A 14,624-nucleotide genomic window follows, 5' to 3' on the forward strand; every position below is an offset into this window, starting at 1 on the left:
TTGACTGACTGGCTCCAAGTCACATCTAATTGCTTTGGTAGGTAATCTTAACATGCGATTGATTCTACTTTGTCTTTTATGCTACACTGCAAACTCCAGAGATACAATCGCACTAATACTTATGTGCTTGAGTGTGAGAATGCTGAAAATGTAAAAGGGGCATGTACTATACAGATATAGGTATATTCCCATTTGGTTCCATAGATAGAAGTGCTGGCAGCATGGAGAGTGAATGTAACAATTTGGTAAAATCTGTATAATTCTGACTTACAGTATCACAAAGACTGACTTTTAAGTTATTGCTTTTTGATCACAGAATAAAGAGTTCATTATGTCATTTCCTATTCAAGTAAAAGTAACCAGAATCAGAAGTTCCCGTGGCCGATGCTTGAGGATGGATTTGAGCGGAGACGTGACTTCACTACTCAAGAAGTGATGCAGGAGATGGAGAATGACTTAAGTTTTCAAAAGCACAAGAAAATCAGCACCCCAACTGCCGAGTGCTCTGGAGGCTTCCCCAGGGCTTCCAGAGCTCAGCCTGACAGGGTTCCCACCCTTCAGAAGGATTTCCACTCTACTCATGCAAACCTCGGTTCAGAACACAAAGCTGGCATTAAAACAGTCAGAGAGGATTAAAAGCAGTGTTGGTTTCTGACATTCAGATTCACAGAGGATCTCATTTGCTGCAGGAAATGCTCTGTCTTTTGTTTCTGCCGCAAAATAACATTCCCGTGGCAGGCGATTTCAGGCACTTTTAAAACATGTTCATCTGGAATAAAAATCTGCATGAACCGCTTCTGCATAATTTGAAATGAGTGCTGAGTAATTAATTCTAGCTCCCCGACTGACAGCAGCACCGCCTGGTCCTCAGTCAGCTTCCCATCGCAGCATGCTGGTGATTGCCGAGCTTGAGATGTGCTATGTCAATGAGGTCCCCTTCTAGCTTAGTACAAAGAGGTGAGTCATAAAAATCCAAAGTACTCAATTTCTACTTAAAAAAATACAAAAAGGTAAATACACTGAATGTATTATACAGATGGCTGTAGCACTATCAAATAAATAACATGATCTGACTCCAGGGTTTAACTCTGAGCTCTTGGACCAAGTCTGACGGAATGTCTAATGTGGAGGCTCACTCCTAGGGACTAGCTGCTTGTAGGCAAAAGTATCTCAACGTCTTTTCCATTGGCCACCACGGCACCGGGGGAGCAGCTGCTGGCGAGGTCTTCTGTGGCGGTCAGGGAGGACGCCTGGGAATGAGTCTTGGTCACTGGAGTGGTGGCAGACTGCGAGGGGGTGAGGCCAGGCTTTTTGGGTGGGATTGGTGGAGGGTTTCCTCTCTCAGCTCTGGGGATGGTTGGGGACTTGATTCCTGGAGAGAGGGGGCTCAGAGGGCTGGACACTTTCCCTGGAGTAGGTGAATGGCTGGTGTCACCTCTTGGGCTGGCAGTGCTGGCCAGATTTCGGTAGTCTGTCCCAAAGGGAGAACTGTTGGGAGAGACTGGCTTAATTGGCCCTTGGTTAGTGAATCTGGAGAGCACCTGAGTGACTGTGTTTCGGGCCAGCTGCTTGGCAGCAGAGTTGTCTAAGAGGGTAGGGGACAGGTCCCTGGATGGAGGGCTCTGGAGACCGCTGGCTTGCTGATCCTGATCTGCCTGGGACTGAAACTTGTGCCGAGCCGCATGGAAGCGCTGGTTGATCCCTACTTGGTAGGACGACTGGTAGCCCGGGCTGCTGACTGATGACCCCAAGAGACGCTTGGTTAGAACTGGTGAAGAGCAAGGAGATGATGTCAGAGACGAAGAGGCGGTGCTGCTGGGAGACAGGGAGCTGCCACTGGAAGGGAGGTGACTGGGCATTGTGACTGGAGTCTCAGTTCCTACAGGACACCCACCATTCTCCACTGGTTTCTCCTGGGCCGATACTGCAGATTTCTCCCGTGGAGGCCCTTGGTTTTCTGTGCTGCTGTCTGAGGTCAACTCCCTGGTAGTCTGTACCTCTGGGTCACAGTGGCCATTAGCTTTTGCATATGAGTAAGTAGCCGTGGTGGGACCTGGAAGACCAGTGTCTGTCAGCTTGGTTATGACACTCCCGTGGCTTCTTTCTGTCTGAACATTCTCTGTTTGGCAAAACACAGACACTCGCATGGGAGGCTCCGTGGCTGTGCCTCTGGACATGGTCACTGGCTCCTTGCCCTGCTCATGGGTGCTGTGGTGCTGCTGGGCCGCCTCTAGGTCTTTCACAGGCTTCTTCAGACTCTCCATTTCCTCCTTCAGGGCACGGGTCCGGTTCTCCTCTCGGTTCAGTTTGGCTCTCAGCTGCTCCCTTTCAATATTAAACTCAGACAGTTGCTTCTCCACTTGGGCCTCTGTCTGCAGGCCCCGCTTCCTCTCAGCTGCCAGCTCTTCCTCTAGCTTGCTCGCCCGGCTCTTCTCCTTGTCCAGTTTCAGGCTCAGCTCTCCAGCCTTCTGCCCTTCCTCGGCTGCCTTGCTGGTGGCCTTCCTGCACTCAAGCACCAGCATGGAAGAGANNTGCTTGTGTCGGGAGCGCTNCTCCTCCAGCTGACTGGACAGCTTCTTTTGTTCCTTTTCAAACTTTTTCACTTGGGACTTTTCAAATTCCAGCTAGAAAAGAAAAATGCCACCACACCTCTTGATTAGAGAAGGAAACCAGAAGGATGTACTGACAATTACGATCACACAGGGCGCCCTCACTGGCTGCTCTCTGGTGCTTGGTATTAGTTTGTACAGCATGGTGCTTGGGTTAATTAGTATTTTTGAAGTATGAGAACACCCCACACAGAACCCCACACACTATGATTTAATCTTTCTTGATGACTTGGGAGGCATTTGAGTTCCTAACTGCCTTAGGGTGAACAGCAGGAATATGATGCACCGTTGTGTTTTAGGTATGCGGAGAGGCCATAGACTCAGTCAAAACAAGTAACAGAACACCATGTAAGATGGACCTAGGCATGGATGCTGTTGAAATCAAATTTGAAGTTGCCCCAATCATTCTGTCTGATCTTTACAAACATAAGTAGCTGCACTGAGGCCCTGCTTTCATTGTTTTCATTAGACAAAGTCTTACTCTGAGACTCGCTTTGAACTTGAAATCCTCCTTTCAACTGGTAGGACAAGAGGCATGAACCATCATCCTTGGATCTACACAAATGTAGCTTGTTTTATTGTCTTACATTATCATACAGACTCTGAGAGGGAACGGGGTGGATAAACCCTTCTACTCAGGAATTTCCAATTTGAGATACATTGATAGATGGGGAAACCAGTTCAGTAAACCATAATCATACTTAAAAAAAAAAAATTCAAGAGTGTGAGTCAAGGCTACCCTGATCTACATGGTGAGCACAACACCACTGTATAGTACAAGAATAAACAGACGGTTGGCTTACGTCCTGTGCTGTGGAAATTATTTAATCCCAAACTGGGGTTTCTACCCTGCCTTTATCATTTAGTTTCCAGATAAAAGACACACACAACCTCTATATTTACAATAAGGCTTAACCAGCACAAAAGCTGGGCAGATATCTACTTTCTATGCTATTAGAATCTACTTTCCTATTGATAACTCCAACTTATTATATTTCATCTGGGTTGCTCTTACCTCCAATTGGCCAGTCCCCAGGGCCACGTTTTCATGGCTCACTTAACCAACGGTGGCTCCTCCTCCATCCTTTTCACCTTCTTTTCTTTCTAGTGTTTCTCCTCCCACCCCAAATCCTGCCTATGTCCCAGTTATTGGCTATTGGCATTTTTATTCACCAATCAAAAATAACCTGGGGCAAGATCACACAGTGTCACTTGGGTCTTGTGTAGATTATGTCATTTCTGGGACAACCAGATCTTGAGGGCCCAATATTAACATTAAAGTACAAGCGAGACCACACCTCAACACTTTGCTTCAGGTGTACTGGCTTGGGACAGGCCACACTGTTACTATAGGTCATGCAACAACAAAAAAGTCTGAAACTCAGAGACCTCTAGAGAATGTGCTATGAATGACAGTTCCACTGAGTGACCTATGTTTGTTTTTAAAATTATGTACACTTGTGTGTGGGTGAGGGCTCTGTGTATGTGAGTGCAGGTGTTATTGTAGACAGGAGGCAGGTGTCAGATCCTCTGAGCTGTTACAGGAAGGTGTGAGACACCTGATGTGGACGTGAGGAATCAAACGTGGGCCCTCTGCAAGAGCAGTGCTTGCTCTTAACCCCTGGACTATCTCTCCAATCCCAAGTTATCTATGTTTAAAAACAACAACAACAACAAAAAAAAAAACAGATGTTTTGGGAATAGCCGTGATAAACATCCATTCTATCCTCTCTGTAAAGACTTCTAACGTAATTCTGCACACTGCCGTAAGCCTAAGCAGTATCTTTCTAGACAAGGCCATCCTGCTCCTCCTCCCAAGTTACCTGCTGCGTCAGTCTCTCCCTCTCCTTCTCCAGCATGTAGGTGACATCATCTCCTTCAGCAGTGTCCTGTGCATGCCTCTGTCTTTCTTCTTCAAGGTCGAGGATCACCTGTAAAGGATTTTAAAGCATTAACTTCCAAATATCAACTCAACACTTAAACTACTCAAGACTTGAGGGTTCCAGATTAAATGAGCAAACACATGAAATCCAGCCAGGGCTGTCGAGGCACATGCTGTCGCAGCAGGGTGAAAGACATGTGAGCTATGTGCTAGAAAACAAGATGTTTACTTTGTTGAAGTATGTGCAGAAGAATGCAAACAGAGACAAGAGAGAAACTAATTAGCTGTGGGGGTTGGGAAGGTTTGAGAACCAGCAGAATTCTGGGAAATCACAGGCAGTTTGTTCTGACTAGGGACCTGCTGGGGCGAGCCCTGTTGTGGTGGGCGGCACCACACAAGGCTGAGGTTTTCCTCTCAATGCTATCATAGGAGGCACCAAAGCTCGAGCTTGAAACTAAAGATCAAATCAAACAGAACATCCAGTGCCTTGCTTAACTAACAACACACGTTTGTACACCTAGATCACCTGGGAAAGACTCCTACTTCATCCCATGTGCAGAAGGCTCAGTTACTGGGATCCGACCTGGTGATTTTCCACAAGAATTTAACAACTTGCCCATTTATCCTGATGCTGAAGGCTCTAAACCAGTTTCCAGGAAAATAAAATCAGAAATGGACATTTCTCATGCATTCTGCCCAAACCACACAGCATTGGCCATGTGGATGTATCGCTCGGTAGCTTCTGTTTCAGAGTGGCTAAGCCTAGACATCTAGGGCTGTCAGTTACGTTGATGGTCAACTGTCAAGATGGTGCCTCCTAACAATGTTAGGAATGAAGGAAGGACATTTTCTATAACACGGAATCCCACTTTAAAGTTTAAAATGAAAACAAACATGGTGACACATGCCTATCCTCTAAGTATACAGAAGGCAGAGACAGGAGAATTGCCATGACTGTGAAGTTAGTCTTGTCTACACAATGGGTTTGAAGCCAGCCAGAGCTATACAGATACAGGGAGATCTAGTCTCAAAAAATAATTAAATATTAATAAAACTAAAATTAAGAAGTATTAGTGTACTTCCTGTTGAGCTAAAAAAAAAATCTAGTTTTTTAAATGTAATAGAATGCCTTTTGGTTAAATGCATTATCTAGTTTGAGAGCCCTTTAAAATTACAGAAAGAAATAAAAATACTATAGAGTCTCAGAGATGAGAGACTTTAGTAGGGGAGAAAGTTTTTTCAAGGATTTATTGTATATACTTATGTGTGAGTGTGTGCGCACATGAGCACTGTTGCCCATGGAGGCCAGAGGCACTGAATTCTATGGAGCTGGAGTTATATGTGGTTGTGAGCTGCCTGATGTGGGTGTGTCAGCAACTAAACTCGGTCCTTTGGAAGAGCAATTAGTGCTCATCACCGCTAAGCCATCTCTCCAGGCCCTAGACAGGAAGGTTTAAGAACATTCTGAAATGGAAAACAAGCTTGAGGAGAGGTACTGCTTCACTAACAGGGAGTGAGCCATCTTGCCCTGCAGGCTCCAAGGAGCTGGAACCTTGGACAGCAGGTGCTGTAGGGAGTCTGGTTCAGAGTCTGGATTTTCAAAGATTAGATAGAGAAAAGACTCTTCCTTAAACTGGGCATGGGAAGCAGTATCTGCAGTCCCAGGGCTTGAGAGGTAAAGTCAAAAGGTCATCTTTAGCTACCCAGTGATGTAAAGCCTGAGGAAGGTGGATGCTGGTGTGTGTGTGTGTGTGTGTGACAAATCCATGTTTTGAAACAACAGAGATAAAGCTACCCTTGAGTGCTGGGGGCACTGGGACAGGGAGGAAGTGCCCAAGGAGCCCTCCTTCCACTGCAGGCACAGTGACCAGATTGTCTACTGTGCAGATCCTAATCTTTCGGGGAGGACCAGGACTTACAGATAATAGCTGCGGCACAGCAAAGGGTAGACATAGACTCTTCAGTGAACTTGGACTATAAGCCTACTCTATGTACAGACCTCTAAGTACTAACTGCTTACTGGCAAATTTAGTGCCCAGCTTGGGTAAAACACCCAAGAGCAGCTAGGCACTACAGTTAGACATGCTGCCATGCATGTTCTAGACGACACATCCTGGCTTAAACACATTGCCACAAATGACACATTTGGGCTAGACTCTTTTTGGCCACAGGCAACTTTTAGATTTTGACTGAAAGTATAAAAAAATATACTTTCCATAAAAATGCATACACTTCTGATATTTTATATATTTCAGGGGTCTTGTAGGGTCATGTGTGACCTACCCATGGTTAAAGACTTATCCTCTGAACTCAGTGAAGAGAAACAAAGGCTGACAGGCAAGAAGACCCAGCTCAGGGGCAACTTACCAGATGTGACGTTAGCAGAGAGCTCCCGTGAAGATAACCATGAGAACACACTAATGTCTACTGAATTTGCTGATGTCATCTCCCTGATTAAAATGTCTCCTACAATCTATGGTCAATGCCCCTTGTCCATATCTAAATAGCTAGCTTTTTAAAATGCAGATGCTTGCCAAACCTTGCCTGTAGGCAAGAACAAGCTGGAGAACTGCACACCTTGGAATTCTCAAACGCGAAGCTGCAGGGAGCACCGGTTTGCCCTGCACTCCAGTGTCGAGAAGACTTAAAGGCAGGCCATCCCAGAAGCTGTTTACAGCCTTCCACCTTGTAATGAAACCAGAAACCAGAATGAACGGAAACAATCATGCTTGCATGGTTAGTACAGGTGGATTTATACTCCCTCTCATCCCTAAATACCTGTTAATCTTTTTATTTATCACTTAAATAAGCAGACAGAGAATGCTCTGTCCAGCTACAAGCATGGTTAAACACCAGCTTGCTGCTAAGGTTTGGAAGACTGAGATTTTGAAAAAAAAAAAAAAAAAAAGGCACCAAGTATTTTGAAGTGACTCATCACAGATGAATGTCATCTTTAGTAACTTCTGGACCTGTGCAATGACCTTTCCCTTTGTGCCTGGACTGTGTAACTGAAGAGTCTGATACCCACGAGCTCCCCAGCGCCCTCCAATGCCCGTGAACACTGGTGGTTGAGGCGAGTCCCCTGTAGATTTCCGAAGCACAGCCTGGCTCTGGGCAAGCCTACCTTGCGGTGCCTGCTCTCGGCCGCAGCCAGCTGGGACAGCATGCGCTCCTGCATGTTCTTGCACTGCTTCATCACTGCCTTGAGGACAGAGAAGGGGTTTGTGCACAACGGCTGCTTCTCACTATCATTTTTCTCCTTCAGTGTTTCAAAATATCTCTGAAGAGCAATTAGAGGGTAACTAATGTTGTATTTTCCATAGCGTTCTTCAATGAAAGTATCTCTGTGTTGGGCCTGAGAATAAAAAACAAATAAAACCCCAAACCATTAAAGAGAGGAATGTGCCGCAATACCGAAGGTGGTAGCATTAGTGTGAACCTGACTACAAATCAGGAGATACCAGGAGGTGGTGTCGCACAGTAAATGAACACTGACCCGGTATTAGATGTGATCCAGAGCAGGTTCGGCCATATTAACGTGGGCGCTTTTATAACCTTATAAAGCAACACTAATCATCTCCACTTTGCAACGGGAAATCATTAAGAAGAGGCTAGTTGCTCAGCTAGCCGACTGTCAGAACAGGCACTTAAACCCAGCTAGCATGGCTCTGCAAGTCCCAGGTCTTTTTGTTTGTTTGTTTTCCGAGACAGGGTTTCTCTGCGTAGCCCTGGCTGTCCTGGAACTCACTCTGTAGACCAGTCTGGCCTTGANCTCAGAAATCCACCTGTCTCTGCCTCCCAAGTGCTGGGATTAAAGGTGTGTGTCACCACTGCCGGGCTTAAAGCAGCAAGTCCAGTGGGTCCACATGTCTGTCTGTCTGTCTGTCTGTCTGTCTGTCTGTCTGTCTGTCTGTCTGTGTTACCAGCAGGTTTATCTTATCTTTCTCCTGTGTGGCATTTGCATTCCTAAAGTGTGAAGCACGATGACTTTATCATTTTATACACTTAGCAACAAACCAGGTGCCAGCAAGTGTGGACAGAGGAGAATTCAGGCCTCCTGTGATCTGTACAGAGAGAACTTGAGTTCACAGTTGATGGGTCAAGAGTGAGTAGGTACATATAATGACAGCCACACACAAAAACCCCTTCTACCTCCACCAAATTCAATCCCCCCTCTCCTTTCAATCTCTGATCCCCCTCTACATTCCTTAGTCTTTTCTGTTCCCCCTGGCAACCAGGTATCTCAGGATCAACAAATGTTTGGAAAGATACTTCAGTTTCCTTCTTGTCTTACCTCTGCTCAGGAAAGCTTTAGGAATGACATGATGTGAGCAACAAGAATCTCATGTCTGTAAACAGAGTGGCATGAGCAGATTCTACACAGGCTTGGCATGGCGGCATATGCTTTTACGCTCCAGCACTCAGGAGGCAGAGGCAGCTGGACCTCTGTGAGTCCGAGGCGAGCCTGAGCAACATACTGAGACCCTATCTCAAAACAACTAACAAACAAACTATGATGAAAGCCCCAATGCTGGCCATGGGGTACAAGCTCACAAGTCCTACAGGAGAGGCTGAGATGGGGAGATCCTAAATTGAGGTCAGTGTGGGCTATGCAGTGAGACCCTGCCTCAAAACAAAATGTTTTCTGTTTGATTTCTGGTTTGACCTACAGTCATCCTATCCCCAGATGACTGGAGCATTTGAGGATATTTACACAGTAGACACAGACACTGAAAGTGCAAATATTCTTCTTTCTTTTGAAAAATCCCTGTGTACTGGAGTATGGAGGAGGCCCTTGGCTGGGGAGGAGGCTGGTCTTGGATTCTGGCTGGACTGACAGACATGAACCACCATACTTGGCCTCTTTCCTGGAGTCTCCTACAGCCCTTGCTCTTCTGATAAAGCTAAGCCTCTAGTACCACTAGTACCACTAGTGTAGTAAATGAATGCTACTATCACCAAGATTGGTTCTGTAGCCCAAAAGAAAGAAAGCTAGAGTCTTTTTAAATTAGTGTTAATGATCTTTTCTTTTCAAAACACTGGAGAGTTGGGATGGCAAGCAGAAGCTGGGACATCAACTCTGGCCACGGAACTGGTGACTCGGGTGTTAGTTTTGCCAAGAAGCTGCCTGTCAGATTTGAGTGTAGAGTTAACCAATCCTAAAACCTGACTTTAAAAACCCACACAGTGATTATCTTGTGTGACCAGTAAGCATCAGAGTCCCAAGTAAGAGTAGCCTTAAAAACCCACACAGTGATTATCTTGTGTGAGCAGTAAGCATCAGAGTCCCAAGTAAGAGTAGCCTTAGCCTGAGAACAGTTGTTAGGCTGCCTGCCTCCTGATACTTCAGAGTGATCCCATAGTCACCTGCATGGTTAATTACAATCCACACCAACACACAGCTTCACTGCAGATGAAAGGGAGCTGAGGACAGACTTCTAAAAGGCTCTGGTCACACAGCAATTCCACCACAGGGCCAAACACAGAAAACGTCAGCTCGAAGGCTGTATTTATGATACTAAACACCAGAAAAATGGGAGAAATTCATTTTTCAACCAATTTATGGGCTACATGTTTAGTTGTAAATAACTGTAAATAACTGATAAGCAAAACCAAATGCTAAAATGTAATGAAAATAACTGTTGTAGGGGTTAAGTGCTGGCTACCTGTTGCTGTGTAACAAGAAGCAACGTCAGCAGCTTAAATAATACTTATTTGTCTCATGAGGCATCTGATGGTCAGGAATCTAGGATGAGGAGTTAGCTGGGTAGTTCAGGATTGGGATCTCATGAGGTTCTATTCTACTCAGCATGGCTTACATGCTGGCTTCCCACAGTGTACAGTGTTCAGGTTATCAAGACCAATGTCTCAGGTGTGCAGCCCGACCTTAGAACACTGCCGATGCAACCATATCACTGAGACTGGCCACAGTCAAGGAATGAGATATGCTGCCACTAACATTTTACAGGGTAAAATATCATTAATATTTTAATGATTTGTACCTATTAAAAATGTACATGAGGGGCCAAAGCTTAAACCAATCAATTTCGTATTTCAGCATTTTTGCTTCAGTGACAATATAAACTTATGCTGAATAGACATTCCTACATTGCCAGAAAACATGTTGGCCTTTAATCTCAGAGAAGAGAAAAATACTGGCTTGCTAGACAGACTGATGACAGGGGTCCTATCGATAGCCAGAACACCAGCTACCTATTACTCCTTCATTTTCACTTCACAGCTGAAGAAACACATCACTAGAGAAAGCTTAAAATGACATCACAGACTAGCCTTGGAGCTGCCATGCTTAGTCCCCAAGCTCCCGCGGTACTCTCGCTGCCTTCAAAAAGGAAGAGCAGGACACTCAGGCTATGGCTGCAGAACTGAGATGTTCAAGCAGGCCTGAGCCGCATGAGCCACACAGAAGATTTTGTTTCAAGTAGTCACCCTTCCCCCACAAAGAAAGAAAGAAAGCAGTTTCCTTTTCTGCCTTCCTAGTGTGATGTGTGTAACAGCAGGAGTGTGCATAATCCACCCTTGGGCAGGATCTCAGCCACAATATTCTTTGGATGAGTAGTGGCTCTGAATCTGAAGGTGAAGAGTTAGTCTAGGATGGCTCAGTTGGTAGAGGGCTTGCCTAACATGCGTGGAGCCCTGTGTTCCATCCATCCACAGCATAGCACAGAACTGGGTGTGCTGGTGCATGTTTGCAGTTCAGTGCTTAGGAGGTGAAGGTGGCAGATCAGAAGTTCAAGGTCATTTCCAGCTAAATATTAAGTTTGGGGCCAGCCTGGACTACATGAGATCCTGTCTTGAGGCAAAGCAAAACAAACCAATAACTCGGCACACAAGATGGCTTAGCTGGTAAAGGTACTTGTTGCCAAGCTTAATGACCTCAATTTGATCTTCGAGACCTGTACTGTGGGAGAGCCAACTCCTCTAAGTTGTCTTCTAATTTCTGCAAGAGTGAGGTGGCGTGCCACGCCTCCCACCCCATTAAAAAGTATTTCAACTGCCTTTGAAGTAGGATGAACTTCAAACACTCCCTTCGAAGTAATCTTCAAGCACAGATATTTATAAAGGCAATTATTTATGTAAGATTAGACAATTATTTATTATTATTTGGCCAAAGTGTCCTAAATTCTCTTCAGCACTGAAAGTGGACTTAATCTAAGTAGCTGTGAGTCTGGTTACAAGGAGCGGTACCAACACCCTAATTCCAAAGTCTGTCACAGGTTTTGATGAAACCAAAGGGATGTGGAGTATATCTGTCCTTCTGTCGGATCCCTTCCCTCCAGGAATGAGGCTATGGGGGCTATGGTACTTTCTGGCCTGGACCCATAATGTGGGGAAGAAAATGTGTACGGGAATTCAACAGAGAAGGAAGAACAGATAAAGGGCAAGTATTCCTGAACATAAATTAAGGATTTAATTCCTCTACCTTTCCCAGCAGTTTTAGGTTTACAACAGAAGTGAGTAAGAGATTTCCTATATATTCCCACTGGCACACGCCTAGGTTTCCCATGACTACCACCTCTCATTAGAATGGGTCATGGAACCCAGGCCCGCCTAGGTAAGCAAGCAGCCAGGCTACAACTCCAGTTCCTCATCTTCCTGTCAGGTAATCACACATCCCGTAATTCACAATCAAAGTTTAAAACAGACACTGAAGCCGGGCAGTGGTTGTGCACACATTTAACCCCAGCACTTGGGAGGCAGAAGGCGGGTGGATCTTTGAGTTTGGGGCCAGTATGGTGAACAGAATGAATTCCAAGACAGGTTCAGGGCCACAAAGAGAAACTGTTTTGAAAAGCCAAAACCAATGAACTAACCAACCAACAAACCAACCAACCAGCCAGCCAGCCAGCCAGCCAGCCAGCCAGCCAGCCAACCAACCAACCAAAAAAGCAAAAGTAAAAACAAACAAAGCAAACCAAACCAAAAGCCAGATACTGACAGTAAACGGAAAGAGAAAACCCAAATGGCTAAGCGGTGTACATTAGAGTTCAGTTTAGGGCTGGAGACACAGCTCAGTAGGTAAATAGTTCTTTCTGTGCAAGCATGAAGTCCTGGGTCCAAATTCCCAATACTCATGTAAAAAAGCTGGGGGTGGCCTCTCGTGGGCCTGTAAGTCCACCACTCTGTGTGTGTGTGTGTGTGTGTGTGTGTGTGTGGACAGAGGCTGACTGCCAGCTAACCCTAGGTTTAGGGAGAGATCCTGTCCTGGGGAATAAAGTGACGAGTGGAGTGATCCACTTCTTCCCTGTCCCCACATGTGCAGACACCATACAAACATATACATCCTGTTACCTATATCCCAGTTAAAGCACAGACTAGTCTTAATCTCAACAGGGAGTTACTGCGTGCCCCTTCCCACCAGATGTCTCCCTCGCAGGGCCAACCCCGTTCTGAACCCTTTTGTTCTCACTAACTTAGTTTTGTCTGTTCCACAGCTCCATCTAAACAGTCGCACGTACTACACGTTTTTTGTACCCGGCCCTTTCTGTTCTCAGAATAATGAAGTTCATGCTCATAGGTGGCATGTCTGTAATCTGTCCTCTATTGCTGCACTGTAAGCACTATGTGAATGTACTGCATTTATTTATTCTCCTGACTGACGTCTGAGTCTACTAAGTTGGATTCTTCTATGAACAAAGCTGTATTAGCAACAGAGTAAGAGCTGTTTGCAGATGATGCGGATGCTTCTTTTGTAATTACAGCTGTTAGTTTGTCTAATCACGAGAATTTCTCCATCAATTTCCAGAGTGGGTCTTTCCAGAAGCTAGTCCACAGTGGGCAAGAAGAGGAGGCTGACACTCTCAAAACTTAGCAGGAATAAGCTTCCATTAGGCCTTAACTGGTGAGTGAGGGCAGTGAGGAGCCTGCATAACAGAGAGTAACCCTGGGTTCTTCTCAGCTTCCTCCCTGCCTCAAAACCAGAAGAGAAGTGGCTGCAGAGCACTGTGAAGGGTGAAGTTATTTCAATCAAGTTCCTCCTGGGTTACCCCACATGTCCCCTATGTCAAAGTAAAATCTACTTTGCATCATGTCTCAACTATAAATGACACTGGCGCAGACAGAAGACTCTAACAAGCCTGACTGTTGACTCTGCTTTTCTTTTTTCTTTTCTTTTTTTCTTTTTTCTTTTTTTGGTTTTTCAAGACAGGGTTTCTCTGTGTAGCCCTGGCTGTCCTGGAACTCACTCTGTAGACCAGGCTGGCCTCGAACTCAGAAATCTGCCTGCCTCTGCCTCCCAAGTGCTGGGATTAGACTCTGCTTTTCTATTTAAAGTAAAAGGAATATATAAATTCTAATATAAAAAGGTATTAGTATTATTATCTTATTTTAAACTAGCAAATGTAACAAAAGTCTACAACTAGAAGAGATTTGGTTATAGAACAAGTATACAATATACAAAAGAAACAGAAAACCACATAACAGAAATACCTAGGACACACAAACTTTGTATGCATTTATTTAGTACTGTATGTTTGCTGGGCAGTGCATATGTGGTGATGTGGGCGGTGACAGAGGAAGGTAGACTTGAACATGTGAGACATAGTTCTCAGTCTTCAAGAAGATGAAAATCTGCTACATTTTTAAGGACAAACAACATGAGCGAGGTTAGGCAGCCTCTGCTTCTGCATCACGAATGTTTAGAGGAACACCAAGTGGAGTTTATTTGATTGGAGTTTTCTAAGACACAGACTTTAAACTCCTAAGGAATAGGAAGGAAACGGCCAACCCTGGAAGTGGGTGCGTTCTGGCAGATAAACAGTACAATCACTGACTTAATGAATCACAGGAAATAGGTACTTCGGTGGTGATGGTGGGGAGGCACTTGACCCCAAACTCATGGAGTACTACACAATGGGACTAACGCACAGGCTGTAGGACACTAAGTTAATCCTATGAACCTGGAAACTTCTCTACTAGAGATGAACTGAGACTCGTGTTCTCATTGTACTGAAAAGGCGCAGGGCTCAGTGAGTATAGGTATTTGCAGCCATGATAGACACTGACAACCTAGGTTTGATCCCTGGGACCTACACACCGGAGGCAAAGAACTGACTCCAAGAGTTGTCCTCTGACCTGTCTGCACCGTCCCGGCCAAGCAGTTACAGCAGGTATGC

The 14,624-nt window shown here is 45.2% G+C and overlaps 1 protein-coding gene across 1 annotated transcript in view; it reads right to left on the bottom strand.

Annotated features, from left to right (window-relative positions):
* Positions 1-241: 241 nt before the first annotated feature.
* Positions 242-14,624, bottom strand: part of Cttnbp2nl (CTTNBP2 N-terminal like) — a 45,605-nt gene continuing 31,222 nt past the window's right edge. The window contains exons 4-6 of the mRNA XM_021196347.2: positions 7,616-7,846; positions 4,433-4,540; positions 242-2,624 (exon numbers count right to left, since the gene is read on the bottom strand). Of these exons, the coding sequence (XP_021052006.1) occupies positions 1,146-2,624; positions 4,433-4,540; positions 7,616-7,846 (1,818 nt within the window). The 3' untranslated portion in view covers positions 242-1,145. The remainder of the gene's footprint in view (positions 2,625-4,432; positions 4,541-7,615; positions 7,847-14,624) is intronic.

Source organism: Mus pahari, chromosome 4, assembly GCF_900095145.1.
Source record: "Mus pahari chromosome 4, PAHARI_EIJ_v1.1, whole genome shotgun sequence".
In the NCBI taxonomy this organism is placed as follows: Eukaryota; Metazoa; Chordata; class Mammalia; order Rodentia; family Muridae; genus Mus; species Mus pahari.